General features: G+C 39.8%; 1 protein-coding gene across 1 annotated transcript in view; it reads right to left on the reverse strand.

Annotated features, from left to right (window-relative positions):
• Positions 1 to 10,256, reverse strand: part of CD109 (CD109 molecule) — a 122,500-nt gene extending 112,244 nt beyond the window's left edge. Inside the window, exons 1-2 of the mRNA XM_059701169.1 lie at positions 9,801 to 10,256; positions 8,514 to 8,686 (exon numbers count right to left, since the gene is read on the reverse strand). Of these exons, the coding sequence (XP_059557152.1) occupies positions 8,514 to 8,686; positions 9,801 to 9,883 (256 nt within the window). The 5' untranslated portion in view covers positions 9,884 to 10,256. The remainder of the gene's footprint in view (positions 1 to 8,513; positions 8,687 to 9,800) is intronic.
• Positions 10,257 to 20,671: the final 10,415 nt, after the last annotated feature.

Consider the following 20,671-nt stretch of genomic DNA (forward strand, 5'->3'; position numbering starts at 1 on the left):
CCTTGACCGGAATCGAACCTGGGACCCTTGAGTCCGCAGGCCGACGCTCTATCCACTGAGCCAAACCAGTTAGGGCATAAATGTAAATTCTTAGCACTGCCCTATCAAAAGGAAGTTACCAGGTGCTCAAAAACAAAACAAACAAACAAAAAAACCCACAATCCTCCTCCTCGTTTATTTCCAAGCTCTTTACCAGTCTGGTTTTCAGATTTTAATTCTTTGAGAACTAAAGACCCACAGACCTTCCCACTACCTCCCTCCACCAAATCTTTGATCAATTCCATCCACACCCTTGCAAGAAAAGAAAGTCAAATCATGGAATTTTCCTAAGGGAAGTAAAGAATAGATGAGACAGAGCAAGACCAGGACCCAGTATAATTATTTCCTTCTCAAGTTTTGTCACTGCACCTTTGGTGTGATGGTCATCTTAGCCCAGACCAAGATGATGATGAGTTACAAATCCACTTCCTATTCACACTGACAACAATGGAAGTATTAAATACCTCCCCACCCCAATCCCTCAAGCTTCAAGTGAGGCAAATACTGAGGGGAAGCATAATTTGTCACCCAAAATATGCCTTTTGGTATACTGATTATTTAAGCTGGTTATTTTTAAGAAACAAAAGACTCCGATAGAAACTTCAACCTTCCCCCTAACTGCCTAAAAGAATTTAGACAGAGGAGCTGCTCCATGAAGGGAACTACCGTCACAGGTAACTAACTATACTTTATTATGAACTTGGTGTGACAGACAGGGAGGTAGCTGCAAGGTCCATTTGATCCCATTGTTAAAGATGGCTCAGCAAACATTTATTTACCAATCATTTTCTATCTCTATGTCAATGGCCCCTTTGCCCTATGAAGTCCTCCCACACTTCTCCTTAGCTCAAGATGGTATATAAGACTTAACTGCCTCATCTGCCTGCAGGTCTCATATTCTTATAGGACCCTCATATGTACATATGTAATAAATTTCATATTTTCTCCTGTTAATCTGTCTCATGCCAATTTGATTACTAGTCCAGCCAGAAGAATTTAGAAAGTTAGGAAGGAAAATTATTTTTCCTCCCCATACTGCCAGTATAAACAGTCCCTTTCTCTTCTGTCTTCTGTGCTCCTTCCCCCACACCAATGCAAGTATCAGCCTTTGCATTCCCATATCCCACAGTCCAGCAGGGAGCCAGGTTAGGGCACCACCAGGAAATATCTCCAATCTGTGCTTCTCTCTCCAATGGGACACTACATTTAACATTTATTCCTGTTTCCAATAAAGAGATGGCCAATCTGTACAATGTAGAGGCAGATAGATTAACTATGGCAAAGTTTTCCTAAAACGTATTTCAACTTGATTCTTCATCTCAAGTTCATATCTCAAAATATTTCTTCCCTTTCTCACTCTCTTCTATTTTTCTTAATCAAAGAAAAAGTACATTTTTTACGGATAATCTATTCACCTGAGTTCCTGATCTTGATCTCACTATCTCTTACACATAAATTATCCACCCCTCACTTTTGCATCAACAAGTTTACCTCTCTACTATGCCTTTTAACAGACCTCTCTCCTTTCAACTGTCAAACTTCTGCAGAGAGTGATCTATACCTTGATTATATTTTCTCACCACCCATTTATTAGTTAAAATTCAGCTTTTCTTCCCAACACTTGACTTAAAACCAATGTCCTTTTCTTTGTCTTCCCCTTCTCTGGCCTCCTGGGACACTTGGCACTATTAAAACCTTTGTAACTCTTTCTCCCCTTGGTTTTTGAGACATCTTACCATCTTCAATCTATCCCTGTCCCTGGCTGCTCACTGTCTATCCATTTCATTGAGTTCCTTTCCTCTTCCCAACCTTCTGTCATCAGTCTTGTTCTTTCCATAAGCACTGTCTCTCTTGTGCCTCTCATGCATTCCCACCAAGACTTCTAATATTGTCTGCTTCTATGAAACAATGCCTTAACCTCTCCCCCTAGCTACAATTTCAAAACTATCCGTTGGACGCTGCCTCCTGGATGTCTCCCCAAACTTACATCTAAAGCAGAATGTAAGTAACATCTTTTCAGAAAACACACACACAAATCTCTATCTCCTTCCACTCCCAGCCATCGGCTCTTTCCTCTGGCACACCCTTCCCTTCTCTAGTCTGGGAAATTACTGTTCGCACTAAATGCCAAAGATGTCAGCGGAGGTGGAACATTTATGAACGGGCATTTGTACAGCTCTAATGTAAAAAGTAAAACAGTACCATGCACAGGGCACACATAAGCAGCACTATTTACAAACCACACTGAGTTTTTTATACAAACAAAAAATAAAAACTCTCCAGCCTTCTGCATTTTAAATATTATATGTTAACCTTCTAAAACCTCTGAACTTCCTCAGATGCCTTCCTTCCTTTTATTCCCCACCCCTCATTCATTCATGTTTCACGTACAGCACGTAATAAATACTAAATTAATGGGGAGAAATGTCCTTGGGGAAACAAGTAGTTTCAGCATTGCAAAGTCCTCTTAACAACATAAAGCAATGATTTTCAACCAGCGTGCCACAAGAATTTATAAAACATATAAACCTGACTATTTAGTCAGAGGCACTGACCTCTTTTCCCTTAGGCTGTCAAATAAAAAAAATGACAACAGCCAATACAATAGCCATCCAATATGAATGAATCAAAGTTATACATTTTTTGTCAGAGAGGCAAAAAATATATTTGTGTGTGTGCTGCAGAATTTTGGTAATTATTTTATGTGTGTCATGAGGTTTTAAAAAAATAGGAAATCACTGACATAAAGAATCAAACAGTAACTCAGCCCAAATTCGTCGGATCTAATTTCTGTTTCCACCAAAACCCTCAGTGAGTCACTGGTACAGTGACTCATTCCGTGTTAGAAGAGGAGCTACAAATGTTTAACTTGGAGTTTGAAAAATCAGTATGTTCACTTTCAACTTCACCCAATCACTGATTCATAATCAAACCCACGTTTCTTTACCGCTTAAAATTAACACCAATGTTTAGGTTCAGGGGCTGCTTGAAAGGCAAATTGGGAAGTCTGGGAGAGGCCTGCTCTCAGTTGCCTTGAATCATCATCCACTTGCAAAGGCATGCCTCACTCTCAGGCGTTCAGGTCAAGAACAGATACACAATGTTTATTGCCTTGGAGGATGTTAACCAGCTTTGTGTCAAACTAGCAATCTTATTTCTAATATTCCTTTTCGTGTTTCAAGTTGCCTATAAATAGTTCCTCCAAGTGTCCTTTTTTCCTTTCTTACTTTTTTTTTCTTTTTATCTCCCTTGATTTTACAATCTTCTCCCTACACTCTCAGGTTTCAGTCACGGTAGGATTCAGATTCTGCCTATGTTTGCTTGACTTAGACTTTTACTTCACTTATTCAGTTTTCCTTTGCAATGAAATTCCATCTTACACACACATTCATGCAAGCTCTGGGCTATATTTCAAGGAGTGGAAAAAAACAAATTTGTCTTCCTTTCAAAGTTTCTTTTTGAAACAATTTTATGTTCTACTTCATTAATGAGTTGAATTAATTTTGCACATGTTTGAAAAAAAGAACAATTCTTTAGATACTAATGGACAACTGTTCTTATTTTAAGGTTTCTAAGAATCATTTGTGGTGAGTGCGTAAAATAACGTTTAGATGCCTAGACCTTACCCATGCCTTGAAGGGGTGGCCACAAATCTATATTTTTAATAAGTACTTCTCGAACTTTGAGAAACACAGCCACAGAATTTAATGTTAGAAAGGCTCCCACCCCTGATGCAGAGCCATTAGTCCATAAAGAGCAACTCCCCCTTGAACTGAAATAAGAAACTTGCACAAAAATGCAGGTAAGCATTTTAAAACTCCTTAGTTAGCCTTATTTCCTTCCATATTAAAAAAAAAAAATCAAAGTTTGCAAATATATCCTCAGTCTTACACGCAGTCCTCCAGATGTTAGGAAAGTTTCCTAGAGTATAATGGAAATAGCATTGGGCAAGAGGGATTTCACCTTGGGCAAGTCACCCGACACCACACCTCAGCCTCCTCAGCCATAAATTAGGTGATGGGATTGCCTTATCTCTGAGGTCCCATCCAACTTGAAAATTTAACAGGAGAGCTAGCACTGTGTCTTGCGATTCTTTGGATTCAAATGATATTTCATTAGATCTAGGACTAAACTCCTACCAGCAAAATGAAAATGATTTCAGAGGAAGATGACTGATACAACACTGCATTGATATCGCAAAGTAAAGCAAACAAAAGCATGAAACAGCCCTGACTGGTTTGGCTCAGTGGATGGAGCATCGTCGACCTGCGGACTGGAAGGTCCCAGGTTCAATTCCAGTTAAGGGCATGTACCTTGGTTGCAGGCACATCCCCAGTGGGGGGTGTGCAGGAGGCAGCTGGTCGATGTTTCTCTCTCATCGATGTTTCTAACTCTCTATCCCTCTCCCTTCCTCTCTATAAAAAATCAATAAAATATATATTTTTTAAAAAGCACAAAACAAATTTCATGCTTTTCCAGGCAGTAGAAAAACCTTCTGAAAAATTCAGAACCAACTTTAATTCAGGCTTTATCATTTACTATATTAAGTCAGGAAAAATAATTGCTCTCTCTTAGCCTCAGTGTAGTGACTTTTTCATAGGGTTATTGAAATGAAATATTGTGCAGAAAGTCCCTGGCACAATGGGGAACTCAAAAATTAACACATTAAATCCCTTCCCATTCTCTCCTAGTGATGTGCCTTTTCTAGAGTTCCCAGTTCAAGATCGTCACAGTAGGCGATTAATAATTGCCTCGGACATAATTGTTGCAATTCTCTTCTAATACCAACAGCTACCATTTTTCTTAAATAATTCCTATGTGTTAAGTGCTTTAAAGATGTTAGTTCGCTTAATCCTCACACTAACTTTAATTGTAAAAGACTGGAACTACCGTTCTTCAGATGATAAAACTGAAGCCTGTTGAGATCATGACTGCCCAATGCCACACAACCACTAACGAAGGGGCATTCATGTCACCTGGCTTCAGAGCCCAAGCACATCAGGCAGCCCTACCTATTTATACATATCACACACAATAGCAAAGACATGTGAATGAAGAGCCCACACTCTTTTAACAATCATTCTCACGTAACTACAAGTTTAGACTGAGTTCTCCTAGCAAAGCTGCCTGTGAAAACCTGTCCTGGGAGATCTGCCCACACACTATACTCATTAATCTACTCTCATAAAAACCATGGGGCTGATATTGATCTATGAGTTATGAAATGTATGATCAGGAGCTTTGTTTCCACCAGAAAGCCATCCAAACTGAATTCAATGAATTTTTTTTAAGTTTTCAGTTAATATCTCAATTTAAGAACTATTGATTTCCTGCCTTTACTGGATCAAGATGGAAAATAACATACCCCATAGTCAATGTGGAAAAGATAGAAACAATAAAGGACAAAGAAGAATTTTTAATTCTTAAAAAATAGAAGGTAAACACTCCATTAACTCTCCAAGATTTTAGGGCAAAAAGAAAAAGCAAGTTATTAAAGGATACGGACACACTCAGAGAATACACCTCAATACATCAATGAGAAGATGGAAGAAGTCTTGGCACCACAAATAAATGGTGCCTCCAGACCAGAAGGCACGCACCAGGAGATGTCCTATTCCTTTATACAATAGAAGAGTACATCATGAGCCTAGTTCTATTCATTACAGAGATGATAATGATGAGATTGATAATGAAGGTGAGATGAGGTTGGTGGTGGTGATAATGACAAGTACACCTGAATGTCTGAATATCGCCACTAAAGAGGCATTAATACATCTTTAGAGAACTGTTTAATAGAAACACTTTTTCCAACAGGTTTGGTTGCTCAAAAAAAAACACCCATAATTGATCCCCAATAAATGTAGAATGCATTAAAAATGAATCAATGAACTGTAAGTAATCAACACTGCTAGCCCCAAGGATAAAAATGCAAGCAAAATTTTCCCCATGTCTGTCAAAAAAATAAGTGAGGACAAGCCATGCTTTTTTGCCCTTATTCTACAATAGGAATCCTTCAGCTATTACTTTTTCTGACACAAATTAAGCAATAAGTGCATTCAGGTTATGGTGAAACACTGTCCTGCTCCAGGAATTTCTAAGACTAGGACCGCTAGAAACAGCCACTCAGAAACAGTTCCCACCCTTACCCAGCTCTGCTAGAAGATGAATCTTTATTAAAATCAACATTTTCTTGGAAGGCCTAAGAAAGTGATGAAATAATCAGACCTAAAATGTATTTATTTGTGTTTATGTAGTTAAGAATAAAAATGAATCCTAGGAAGATCCAGACCCCATTATTTTAGAAGTCCTCTTTTATCTACGTGTAGTTACAACTGGAGAAGTCAGATAAAGCAAAGGATGTGAATATAAGAAGGGAGAAATGTCTTGATCCTTAACTCCTCACATTCCAGGAAGCATCTGTTCTTTGAACAATGACTTGAAGCCTCTGATAACAGAATAACATTCCCCTGTCAAAGAGGGACCACGCTCCCAGCACCATCGCTGGGAGTATTAACAGAATACTGTGTATTAACAGAGTCAAAAACAGCCCCTGAAAGAGCAAATTTTCTCTTTTTCAAAAACTCATTCTGCAACTAGGATAGTGTTTTCCCACCCAGTCTTGAGCACTTCAGCCTTCCCAGAGGCATGTGACAGACTCTCCTCCCAAAAGAAAAATCTAAGAATAAAGTTAAAAACTAAGCCACAATAACATGCACCCCCAGCGAGGAGACTGATCATAGAAATTGCAGAAAAGACAATGAAGGGGAAATTCCAGAATAAAAGTATGCAAGCATCCAAGCAAAGCCCAAGTATTTGTCAAAATCATCCAAATTTATAATACAGAAAAACTGTCACACATGTAGAGCCAAAATAATAATTGTTAATAAATAATAATAAATGTGGAATTACCTTAAATATTGTCTACTGTGACTTAATATTTCAATATTTTCTTTAGCCATTATTATAAAACAAAGATTCATTCATTTTTAGAAATAATGGTTCAATAATGAAAATAGAGGTCTGCCTCCATGTAAAAAAGAAATGATGCCTCCTGCATCTTCTTCTTCAGTATTATTACATTATATATTACTTATAATATTAACAGCTGGTGTTTACTGAGTGCCTAACAGGTGCTAGATACTGATTTTAACTTGATACATGCCCTGAGAATTAAATTTCATTATCCCCATGTTACAGACAAGGAGATTAAAGCTCAGAACAGTTAAGTAACCTGCCCAAGATCACACAACTAGTGCTAAGGCTCAAACTCGGAACTTAAGCTCTAATCGACATTTCCAGGGAAACAAGACTTCCCTTTTTCCTGATATTCTCCTATGAAAGACAAAGTGGCCTAGTCCCTGCACACATTACCTCTTCCTGACTCCCATCCCAAACATTACACCTAGTCAATCAACTTCCAGGGGAGAAAGAACCACAAATATAGGTCAACTTTGATTTTATCTCATTTCCTAATGCTGTTAATTCCTCTGTGCTGGTAGAGGATAAATATTTATACAATGAATTATGGTAGAATCCCATCCATCCTTCATTATGTGCCCTACATAATTTTTTTAAATATAACGCTTAACATTTATAGGCATTTGTGCCTCAATTTCTGGCCACTGACTAAATCTAAACATGCTTCTGGTTAACAGTGTTTATATTTGGGTGGTAGGATTATGGGTGATTTTGGTTTATTTCCTTTACTTCCAGTGTTTATCAGGTGGTAAGTACTGACCATATATTACTTTTTCAATTAGAAAAATATACAATAAATGTTATTTTGATGAAAAAAATACTTAAGTATTTACTCCCTAAAAAAAATTATTTTTCCCTTACTATTGAAAAAGAAGACATTCATTGACCCAATTTAATCCTGGGCCAGGTAAGAACATAAACTTGAAATAAGAGATGTAGGTTCTTTTATAAATGGCTCCCACTTTTACATTATCTTTTTTGTTACTTTAAAAATTAAGAAATATTTCATAAAACTGGATTTTAGCTCTTGTGTTGCTCTTCTTTTCCTTCCCAGAGGCCTATTTAGTAAAGTACTCTACACACACTAAATATGGGTTAGTGTCAGACTGTTAACTATATCCATTTCTTCTTCAGGGCACACATTTGCCTACATTCCCCAATCTCCTTTGTAAATGTGGCCATTGAAAGAGGAGCAGAAGTTATATGAGCCAATTCTAGATCTAGCCCATAAAAACCTCCCCACATGAGAAAATCCATGTTCTTCCCCTGCAGACTTGGAAGCTACTTGTTAATGATGATGGAGCCACAAGATGGAAGGAATCTGGGCCTCTGAATCGCCACTTGGAAGAACACCCAAAAACACCATTTTGGAATTTATGAAGTAACAATTAAAAATATATTACGTGAGCCATTCCAAATTTGAGGTTTCACAGGGCTTTATTAACATATTCCAATTACCACAGAAGAAGGGTAAAACTCGATGCTTTTTATCTTACCTTTTTCAAAGACTCCTTCTGCTCCTGCAATAAAGGCGGTGCGGTTTCCTGACAACTTGACCACCTCTGCCTTCACAGTGACCGGTGAGGGGCTGTGCTCCAGGAGATGCACCCCAATAGTAACATTTCCTCCAGGCCTGACGGTTCCTGGAGCTGTCACCAGAAACTTGGGTCTAAAGAATTCCCAACAAGGAAAAATACAAAGTTTTTAATCCTCCCCTCACCATTCTTTTGTGATCCTCAAATTTTATAGACAGTGAGACAGACCCCCTATATTGTGCCAAATGCAATTGTTCCAATTAATACTGCCCTGCTGCTCCATTTAGCAGCCGCACTGAAATGCCATTGAAACAATAATTCCCAGAAATTAATTTTAATGCAGTAATTCATGTACCACTAGAGGAGAATCTGTGTTAGTACTTCCAAACTACAAACAGCACAGGATGAGCCTCCATGTAGATGGCTTACACTGGGGGGCGTGCAGAAGTTATTGGCAATGTGCAAGCCTCTAAACTTCTATTTTACAGATGACCTCATCCCAGTGTGACTTTTTTTTTCTTGGCTTAAACACACACACACACACACACACACACACACACACACACACACACACACAAGTACATACACACAGATTTTGCCTGTTTCTTATTCTAACCTTTACGTTTGGGCATTTGCCCAAGAAAAGATCATCTAACCAATACTACTGATTGAAATATACCATCACACATTCAACTATCAGTGGTAAAATTTCCAGGTGTAGCAGAGCATAAACAGCACTTTCTCTGCCTAAGCTAGGGGTTAGGGCTCAACTACAAAAACCTTGAGGAGTGGGGCACTTTCCAGTATTTGGGTGCCTCCGTAGTTACCTTTCTACAGCGTCTGCACCTGAACCACACATCAGCCACCCAAGACACACTTTGCCCATGCCAGAGGTTGAGAAAAACTAGCACCATTTGTCTCTGAGAGAAGAAGGCAGGCACATTATTTGGGAGCAAACAGCTGAGAAAATGCAGAGGCAACGTGGACTAAAAAGGACTCTCTTTAGAAAGTAGTTATGGCCAGGGAAACGCTTCAACAACTTCAAGGGTGAAGAAAATAACTATCTCATGGAAAACCAAGCTGAAGGGACACATGGTAAAACCACCAGGCCAGTGCCTGGCTGAGGGCTGCCGCCGCGGGGCACTTCCCACCCGCTGCTGCACAACTGCTGCTTCTCCCGCAGCCCGGGCCCAGGACAGCGCTGCCCGCCCCGCGCGCCCCAAGCGCCCCAAGCGCCCGCGCTCCTACCCGGGGGTTGCGGCCAGCGCGGCGGTGCACACGGTCCACACGCAGACGAGGTGGGCGGCGGTCAGGAGCTGTGGGCCCCGCATCTCCGCAGCGTCTGCCTGGACAGCCCTGGGCTCCTGGGGAAATTGGCGGGCACTGCGGGGTGTGGCTTCCACCTCCTCCCTGATGTTTGCCCCCCTGCCTCGAGTTGAACAGTCTGAAATGGGCGCGCCTAAAAGCGGAGTGAGAGATCTAAATTGAGACCGGACTTGGTGGCTCCACCCCTCCCACCGCACCACAATGGCGCTTCTCGCCGCTCTGGCAAACACCGCAAATCCAGGAGGGTCAGAAAGCGGACTCTAAATGAGGTCAGCCCAACCTGGGCCCAGCATCCCTGCTCCCCACGGAGCGCGCCGGGCGCCCACTCCCCCAGCCCTCTGGGTTCCCCTGGCAGTTTACACTAGCGCTCTAACAACGCTGCCAGGGGTAAGTAAACAGGCCCATCCTTGTGAGAAGAAATTCATAGCAGCTATGTGAAATGGAAAAAAATTAATCATTGTCCTCAGACTATGAGTCAGAATTTTAGAGAAATGACAAACACACAAAACAGGGGTGTATTTACTGGGTAGTTGTTTCATGTATATGAATGTGCACCAGAGAAAACTTTATTACCTTAAAAAAAATCGAGGTATATATATATGCCTCACCAGGAAAATGTGGTTTCTCAGCTTATAAAAGAAGAATCCTGGCACATGCAAGAATTAGGTGTTGCTACTTGGAACTCTGAGAAACAACTGGGGAGATGCTTTATACTTTGGGCTGTGTCTAAACACACTTGCCAGAGCAAGTATTCATTAGAACTGTAAAGCTTGCAGCAATTTGTATCTAACTAGGACTGGGATAGCTCTCCTGTGCCCAAGGTTACTGATCTCCAGTTCCTCGCTGTCCTGGCTTGTCAGCAGCTCCTTCCCCAGCAATTTGGCACTGCCACCATCTTCAGATGACTCAGGATTCACCATGACTACACCATAAAGGCAAGGAACTGCCAGAAACTGTTCAAAAACAGGCACATTCAGTCCCAGACAACTTAAAGTATCTAATTCATGGAGAAAAGTTCTAGATAGTGACTTTTTAATATGGGGCAAAATGCAAAAGGAAAAGAGGCAGCAAATGGATGTCTCATGACAAACTATGTGCTAAAAGGGGGAAAGTAGCACCTAGACACACTGTGGTTTTTGAAATCCAGGAACTTACTTTCCTCCCTTTCCTGTTCCACCCATTTTCACCCTGCTGAACAACTTTTGGAGGTCCCTCATGTCCGTATGTCTCCTACAGGCAGCCTATCTTTAGTGGCCGACTTCCTGTGCAGGCAGGGCTTGGGTATGGGGAAAAGTATATAAGTGGATCCTTGGGTACAGCTCCTGTTTCTGAAACAGCTGTTACCGCTAGTCTGGTCTCCTTATCTCTGTTGTTCAGAAAGAAGGACCAGGGACAAGTGTGAACCAAGTATCAAAGTCTAAATCAGTGCTTCTCAAACTCTACTGTGTGTGCGAATCACATTAAAATGCAGCCGGATGCAGCAGGTCTGAGATGGGGATGGAGATTCTGCTTTACTTCACCTTTCAGTGAGCCACAGAGTGCCTACAGGTAGAGGTAATTTGGGGACACTTTGATGAGAAAAGGAAGCTGGAGAAAATTCTTTTCAAGCTTCATTTTATAAGATGGATCAATAAATTCAGGTTTATTCTAGAGTTAGGCAAATGTAAGAGGGACTCCAAAAACTTCATTGATACTGTTGCATTCCAAGAAGACTTCTGGAAAGGCTTAGAACCACCTAGTTGTTTTGTAAAATTAAATCCATACAGATTTTAAATTGATGCAACACACTTATTGAAAAGCTTAACCATGCAGAAATTTGGCCATGTGGATTTTCACAGAGATGAAGCTATTACATGCTTTGCACAGAATAGCTACTCATTAATAATTAGTTAAAAGAATTAATGATCTTGCCCTAGCTGGTTTTGCTCAGTGGATAGAGCATTGGCCTGCGGATAAGAAAATAGCTAAAGCAGTTCATCACAAGCAATCAGCATTACAAAAAAATGTAAGAGGGACTTGAGAAGGAGAAGGAAAAGAAGAAGAGGAAGAAGAAGAAGAAACCAAAATATTAATACTAAAATGGCAATAACTACATACCTATCAGTAATTACTTTAAATGTAAATTGATTAAATTCTCCAATTAAAACACATAAGATGGCTGAAAGGATAAGAAAATAAGACCCAGACAGAAGTTCTCCCACTGCAGACACAGCTAATTCTCACAGCCAGTTGGCCTGGAGGTCAATTCCTCCCAGTGATACCTACAACAATCAAGGCTTACCTACAACGAGACTGTGCACAAAGCCCACAAAGGGGTTCACCAAGAGTGTCCACCTCAGGTAATTGGGGAGGCTGAGCCACTGGGCCCTATAGGACACCTAGCACACAAAGCCACTCTATCAACACAGGAAAGCATAAAAAATGCGGAGACAAAGAAACAGGTTGCAAATGACAGAAATGGAGGAATGCAAACTACTGGATATAGAGTTTAAAACCACACTTATAAGGTTTTTCAAGAATTTTCTAGAAACCGCTGATAAATTTAGTGAGACCCTCAAGAAATCTAGTGAGACCATCAAGGTTATGAAAAAGGACCAACTAGAAATTAAGCATACACTGACTGAAATAAAGAATATTATACAGACTCCCAACAGCAGACTAGAGGATCGCAAGAATCAAGTCAAAGATTTGAAATACAAAGAAGCAAAAAACACCCAACCGGAAAAGCAAAATGAAAAAAGAATCCAAAAATACAAAGATAGTGTAAGGAGCCTCTGGGACAACTTCAAGCGTACCAACATCCGAATTATAGGGGTGCCAGAAGAAGAAACAGAGCAAGATATTGAAAACCTATTTGAAGAAATAATGACAGAAAACTTCCCCTAAGTTGAAAGAATGAGACTTACAAGTCCAGGAAGTGCAGAGAACCCCAAACAAAAGGAATCCAAAGAGGACCACACCAAGACACATCGTAATTAAAATGCCAACAGCAAAAGACAAAGAGAGAATCTTAAAAGCAGCAAGAGAAAAACAGTCAGTTACCTACAAGGGAGTACCCATACGACTGTCAGCTGATTTCTCAACAGAAACTATGCAGGCCAGAAGGGAGTGGCAAGAAATATTCAAAGTGATGAATACCAAGAACCTACAACCAAGATTACTTTACCCAGCAAAGCTATCATTCAGAATTGAAGGTCAGATAAAGAGCTTCACAGATAAGAAAAAGCTAAAGGAGTTCATCACCACCGAACCAGTATTATATGAAATGCTGAAAGGTATCCTTTAAGAAGAGGAAGAAGAAAAAGGTAAAGATACAAATTATGAACAACAAATATACATCTATCAACAAGTGAATCTAAGAATCAAGTGAATAAATAATCTGATGAACAGAATAAACTGGTGAATATAATAGAATCAGGGGCATAGAAAGGGAGTGGACTGACTATTCTGGGGGGGGAAAGGAGTGTGGGGGTGCGGGAAGAGACTGGATAAAAATCGTACACCTATGGATGAGGACAGTTGCGGGGGCTGGGAGGTTAGAGCAGAGGGTGGGGTGGGAACCGGGTGGAGAGGAGCTATGGGGGGGGGAAAGAAAAGAAAATAAGACCCATAATATGGTGCCTAGAAGAGACCTACTCAGATCAAAAGGCATACATAGACTGAAAGTAAAGGGATGGAAAAAGATATTTTGTGCAAATGGAAATGGGAAAAAATGCTGAGGTAGCAATACATCAGACAAAATAGACTTTAAAACAAAGGCTATACAATAAGAGACAAAGAAGGGCCCACTGTGGGGTATTTATCTGAAGAAACCCAAAACACTAATTCAAAAGACATATGCATCCCTATGTTCATTGCAGCATTATTTATAATAATAAAAGCATAATATGCTAATTGGACCGGACAGCCAAACAAGCTTCCGGACGACCTTCCAGACGAAGCTCGGGCTGCGAGGGCCGAGCCCCTTACATGGATTTTATGCATTGGGCCTCTAGTCTATACATATAAAACCCTCATATGCAAATAGACCAAACAGTGGAATAACCAAATAAACAGTTGTTGATGTGTGCTGACCACCAGGGGGTGCACACAGAACATGGTGGGCGTCACCAGCAGGTGGCAGAGTGCAGAATGTGGCGGGCATCAGCTGCAGCAGGATGGTGGAGCAGGTGAGTGGGGGTGCCAGACCAAGGCAGGGTGCCAGTTGCTGTCATCAGGGTGAGCCTCTGGTGGTTACTGAAAATTTTTTGCTCCTGTGCACAGCAGTCCCCCTGGGCACTTGCACCTGCTGCCGGCGCCGGCCCCAATCGCTCAGTGCTGTCAGCAGGTGCGAGCGGCAGCTGCTGGCCCCAATTGCCTCTCAGGGCTTCTCCACCTCCCCCTGTTACCAAGGGGTGACCCAGGGCCAGCAGCCGCCTCTCACACCTGCTGATGGTGCTGACCCCAATCACTCTGTACCATCAGCAGGTGTGAGCGGGGCCAGCACCATCAGTGCATGGGAGCGGCAGTGGCGGGAGCAGTGCTGCTGGCCCCCTCCCAGGGGCCACGGTGGGACGGCCTGGGCAGGGGCATCGAGAATGGGCCGAGACCCACCTCTTTGCCCACCGCAGCCTGGTGGCCCACAGTTCCTTTCTTTCTTTCTTTTTTTAAAATATATTTTATTGATTTTTTTACAGAGAGGAAGGGAGAGGGATAGAGAGTTAGAAAAATCGATGAGACAGAAACATCGATCAGCTGTCTCCTGCACACTCCCTACTGGGGATGTGGCCACAACCAAGATACATGCCCTTGACCGGAATCGAACCTGGGACCCTTCAGTCCACAGGCCGACACTCTATCTGAGCCAAGCTGGATAGGGCCCACAGTTCCTTTCAAGGTGCACAAATTCGTGCACTAGGCCCCTAGTTTATAATGAAGATATGGAAGCAACCTAAGTGTCCATCAATAGACAAGTGGATAAAGGCAAATGGTACAGCCCTGGCTTGTTTGGCAAAGTGGATAGGGCATTGGCCTGTGGACTAAAGGGTCCCAGGTTCAATTCCAGTTAAGAGCACATGCTTGGGTTGCAGGCTCTATCTCCAGTGGGAGGCCTGCGGGAAGCAGCCAATCAATGATTCTCTCTCATCATTGATGTTTCTATCTCTCTCTCTCCCTTCCTCTCTGAAATCAATAAAGATTTTTTTAAAAAAAGATGTGGTACATATATACAATGGAACATTCCTCGGCCATAAAAAAGAGTGTAATCTTGCTATTTGCAACAACATGGACAGACCTAAAGATACTACGTTAAGTGAAATAACTCATACAGAGGAAGACAAATGCCATATGATTTCACTTATATGTGGAGTCTAAGAAACAGAATAAATGAACAAGCAAAACAGAAACAAACTAATGAGTAACAGAGAACAACTGACGGTTGCCAGATGGGAGGAGAGTTGAGAAGATGGGTGAAAAGGGGGAAGGGATTAAAAAGTACAAATGTGTAACTACAGAGTAGTTACAAGGATGTAAAGTACAGTATAGGGAATATTATAATATTGTAATAACTATGTATGGTGTCAGATGGGTACTACTTATAGGGGTGATCACTTTGTAAGTTATATGAATATCTAATCACTATGTTGTACACCCAAAACTAATATAATAAAGTATGTCAACTGTAATTGAAAAATAGAAAATTATTTTAAAAAGTAAAAGATTTTTTAAGGGATTAAAAATTAATTAAGAAAAGCTGAAAATAGTGTGAGAGTAACAATAAAAGATTGGGTTAAGTAATTATGTAATATTATAAAGTAATTTAAAAGTATGTTCTTGAATTGGAGACTTTCATTATTTAGAAATAAATATTTATGATCAACTGATGGGAAAGTCTGTTTTATAAAACAGAATTTATATATGATTCCATTTTTATAAAACTAAACTATGTTTATGTGTACATACATATTATTTACATATGCATTGAAGAATAGTCACCAAAATGTCATCAGTATCCTGGTGATTATCTATATCAGCCAATTTTCTGTATATATATTATTTTGTCTTTAAGAAGGAAACAACAAAAATGGTATTGTCTTGGTAAGTAGTCTTTAAGGGAGCATCTTGTAATAAAATTCATGAATTCTGATACCAAAAAACATATGTATCTGCCTCCCATGAACACCTTTGGCTTAAGAACCCCACTCTGCTCCCATGTCCCTTCTGACCTGTCTTTAGAGTGTGGTTGGGTGGGAAAAGCAGAACTACTGTGAGACCTATGCAGTTATGGGAGCTGTGGAGCAGCCATTGCCCCTACATCTAGTGTTGAGCCTAAAGTCACCCTAAGTCAGCCAGAGGGAAAAGCTGAATGTGAAGGAGAGCAAGAAAACATGAGGGAGAATTGGAACCCATGTCTCTACCTCCAGCTTTGATGTCACAGTAACCTGCAGAAGAAACTACTATCTTTCACCCAGTGCTGGGCCCAAAATTCAGAAAGCTCAAGGAGGAGATCCTCTAAGAACTAGAAGAGCTACAGGCCCCATTGCCACCCCACATCCACCAAATCAACTAGCAGATCAATAGCAATATGGGCAAAAGGCTAATCTGCCTCACACATTGCACCAACCTTCAGAGAGTAAAAAATATAGCTCTGCTATACTGCTCGCTTGCAAATTCACATAAATATCTATTGGTGCAGACAACACCAATTCAGAACCACATAGAGAGAGAAATTCTGACAAATTGAGCTCCATCTTAGATAAGTCAGCATAGTACAAAGCTACCAAAGTCTATGCCTCATCAACTTGGCAGCTCTATATACCCCTTTAAGCCATACTTAACTTCAAAAAAAGACAATGGAAAAATAATGCTTTTACTTAACATGATGCAATCAGCCCTCATACAACCAAAAACAACCTAACCCTCTCTCCAAGAGGATACAAATTCCCTTTAAATATCTTTGGATGTTGTTCGTGTCTCTTCTAGCTCTTCTAGCTGAATTTTCCTTTCATATCCTGTAACTTCAGTACTAAAGTATAAGATTAACTACTATTAACTCATGTTAGAGGGTAGAGGAATAAGTGGGAGAAGGGAAAACATTGGTTAATATACAAACAAATATACCAAAACAAGAAGGAAATACAAATAACTATTACAGTTCTTATTTCTGCTACTGGTGGCTGGTAGTAGATGGTATTTATAATGACCTTCTCCCTCTACCTATTCTGTGCTCTCAGTAAGCCACTAAGCCCGTCTTCACACAGTGGGGTGATCCAAATCTTTACTCCTGAAGGGTCTGAGCCATTAGCAGTCCTCCTGGTATTGTTTTCTATTTATTTGAATCACAGGACCTGGGAAGAGTAAGAGGTGTCCCAGTATATCTTCTGCATTCCAGAAATACTCCTTACTTCCTCTGTATAGTGGCAATTCCTTGACAATCAGGATCATTCAATCATCCAGACAACAGAGTAACCCCTTCTTTGGCTGTTGATTCACTGGCATGCACGGAGCCCAAGTAGCCAAGTAGCAACTTCAACTGCCAGTTTAACTGAACCGTCTCCAGTGGAAGAGTTCCTCTCTTGAGAGCTGAAACCTCTACACCAGTGGAGCCCGATGTTGCAGGAAAGGGAAGCAAAATTTTTAGTGGGTCGCTGCGGGAAACAGAGGAACCACTCTTACTTCTACTGCCTTATTCTCAGACCAGTGCAGCTGGTTTTGGGAGAAACACTGAGAGAAACATCTGTTACTGATTTAGAACATATACCACATTTTAATTTTTAATTAAATTCAGATTTTGTAACATTTCAGAAATATTATGTATGAAATTAATGTCTACTTACATTCATCTCTATTATAGAACTATTTAGATAAAATCCTGCACAAAACACCAGAATATTCCCTGAGAATCTTTTTTACCTTACCCAGAGGCAGAGGAGGAAATCCCTGTCCACTGAAAGATAAGGAATGATGTTGAAATTAACAAGGAGTAATAATAATGAGGCTTGCTCTTAACTTTCTTTATAAGAGTGCGGATTTAAAATTCGAAATCTCTGTCCAACCAAACTATCAAGTTAGTGAATATAGAATAAAAACACTTTCAGAAATGGAATGGCTCAAAAAGTTTGCCTCCCACAATCACTTTATAGGAAGTGATTTTAGAAGGACATAGTTAACAAACCAATGAAATAAGCTAAGAAAAAAGGAAGATATAAGATTCAGGGAAATGAAAAGAGAAGTTCTAACAGTAAGAAGATTCAAGGAATATGCCTCAAGGGGTAAAAAGAATCATAATAGAATGAATGTGATCTAGAACAGGGAGAAAAAAATGAGACTATAATAATGTAAAATAGTGCAATGAAAGGGAAGGAAATTTAGAATCTGGGGGGAGGGGGAGGTATAACCATAATTCATTAGTTGGCTCTGCAGTGAACAATAATTATATAATTGTATTGATGTTAGCATGGTTTGTCAGTTTATAACTGATAGAATCAATCTCATTAAAGGAAAGAATTAAGCTCCATCCTGACTTTCCAACATGAATTGTATCACTGGTAACCAAATAGTGGATATGGGGAAATTTCCCTTTATAGAAGTTTTCCAGCTAGTAAGTGTAAAATCAATGTTAGAACTAGAATAGCACCATATCCCAACCCTTAATGAATTAATAGATCTAGTCCAGTATGGTCCAATAGAACTTTCTGTGCCGATGGAAATGTTCTATATCTGCCCTAACACAGGGGCCAAGAGCAACATGAAGTTATTGAGGTTTTGACATGTGGCTAGTGCAACTGAGCAACTGAATTTTTAATTTTATTTAATTTGAAAAGACCACTTAAGTGGTGCTTTGTTCTATCAGGAGACTTACAGTATCTGGATGTCTCTTTTTGTGATACCAGCAGTCATTATAATCATTGTTTTATTTAATTTATCTAGCAACATGTGACTCAGTTACCATATTGAGTCACATGGATCTAAACAATGAACATAAATGACTGCTTCTATCACAAGAGGAGACATCCAGATACTGTAAGTCTCCTGATAGAAGAACACAGCACCACCTAAGCGGTCTTGTCAAAAAATTAAACCTGAATCTGATCAAGTCTCTAGATTCAACTACTAATTTTGGCAAAGAAATATAGTGGAACATATTAAATACCATGCAGAGATATTACCAAAATTGAGACTGTAGGGTACTTTCTTAAGCAATACAATTTCTTCAACAAATTAATTGCAAGGAAAAGTAAAGAAAATTGAAAGAAACTATAGATATAAAGATATGTAAATGACAACAAATAATAACAATGTGTAAATATTACTTGGCTGCCGATTCAAACAGAAAACTTAAAAAGAATTATTACATTCTGAAATAGTTGAAATTGTGACTACTGACTGGATATTTGATATAAAGAATTTTTTTTAATCGTTTAAGTTGGAGTTATATATTTTATATATATATATTTTATTTATTTTTTACAGAGAGATAGGAGAGGGATAGAGAGTTAGAAACATCGATGAGAGAGAGAAACATCAATCAGCTGCCTCCTGCACACTCCCTACTGGGTATGTGCCCGCAACCAAGGTACATGCCCTTGACCGGAATCGAACCTGGGAACCCTTGAGTCCGCAGGCCAATGCTCTATCCATGGGCCAAACCAGTCAGGGCTGGAGTTATATTTTTAAAGGGTCTTTATCTTTTAGTATACATACTGAAATATTGTGTGGTGAAATTTTACGATGTCTGAGATTTGCTTCAAAATAATACAGGGCCACTGATCCATGTGGCTCAATTGGTTGAGCTTCGTTCCATGCACCAAGAGATCGCAGATTTAATTCCCAGTCAGGGCACATGCCCAGGTTTCAGGCTTGAATCCCCCATTAAGGGGCGTGCAAGAGGCAGCAGATCATTGTTTCTCTCTCACATTGATGTTTCTCTCTCTTTCCTCTCCCTCTAAAAATCAATAAAAATTATATTTTTTAATAATACAGAACTGGCTTTGGCCGGGTAACTCAGTTGGTTAGAGCATTAAACCAAGGTCTTTGGTTCAATCCCTGGTCAAGATATATATACAGGACTCAGTCAATGAATGCCATAATTAAGTGGAACAACAAATTGATGTTTCTCTCTCTCCCTCCCTTCCTCTTTCTCTCTAAAATCAATCAATAAAAAAATTAAGATTCTTATTTAAACTATAATAATAATATAGGAACCAATTTAGACCTATTAGAATGGCTATTTAAAAAAAATACAAAATAAGTGTTGGAGAGGATGTGGAAAAAATGAAACTTGTGCATTGCTGATAGGAATGTTAAATAGTGCAGCCACTATGGAAAATAGTATGGCAGTTCCTCAAAAAATTAAACATAGAACTACCATATGATCCAGCAATTCCACTTCTGGATATATACCCAAAAGAATTAAAAGCAGAGACTCAAACAGATATTTATACACTTATGTTCATAAAGGCCTTAAAAAGGAAAGAGATTTTGATACATGCTGCAACATGTTTGAACCTTGAAGACATTATGCTAAGTAATATAAGCAAGTCACAGAAGGACAAATATTGTCTGATTCCATTTATATGAGGTGCCTAGAGTAGTCAAACTCATAGGGGTAGAAAGTACATTTTACTAGTGGTTCCCAGGGGCTGGGGAGAAACTTGAATAGAGTTATTGTTTAATGGGTAGGGAATTTCAGTTTGGGAAGATTAAAAAGTTCTTGAGATGGATGATGATGATGATTATACAAGAATGAGAATATGTTTAATTCCACAGAATTGTACACTTAAAAATGGTTAAAATAGCCCTAGCTGGTTTGGCTC

Source organism: Myotis daubentonii, chromosome 6 (genome assembly GCF_963259705.1).
Source record: "Myotis daubentonii chromosome 6, mMyoDau2.1, whole genome shotgun sequence".
Taxonomy (NCBI): domain Eukaryota; kingdom Metazoa; phylum Chordata; class Mammalia; order Chiroptera; family Vespertilionidae; genus Myotis; species Myotis daubentonii.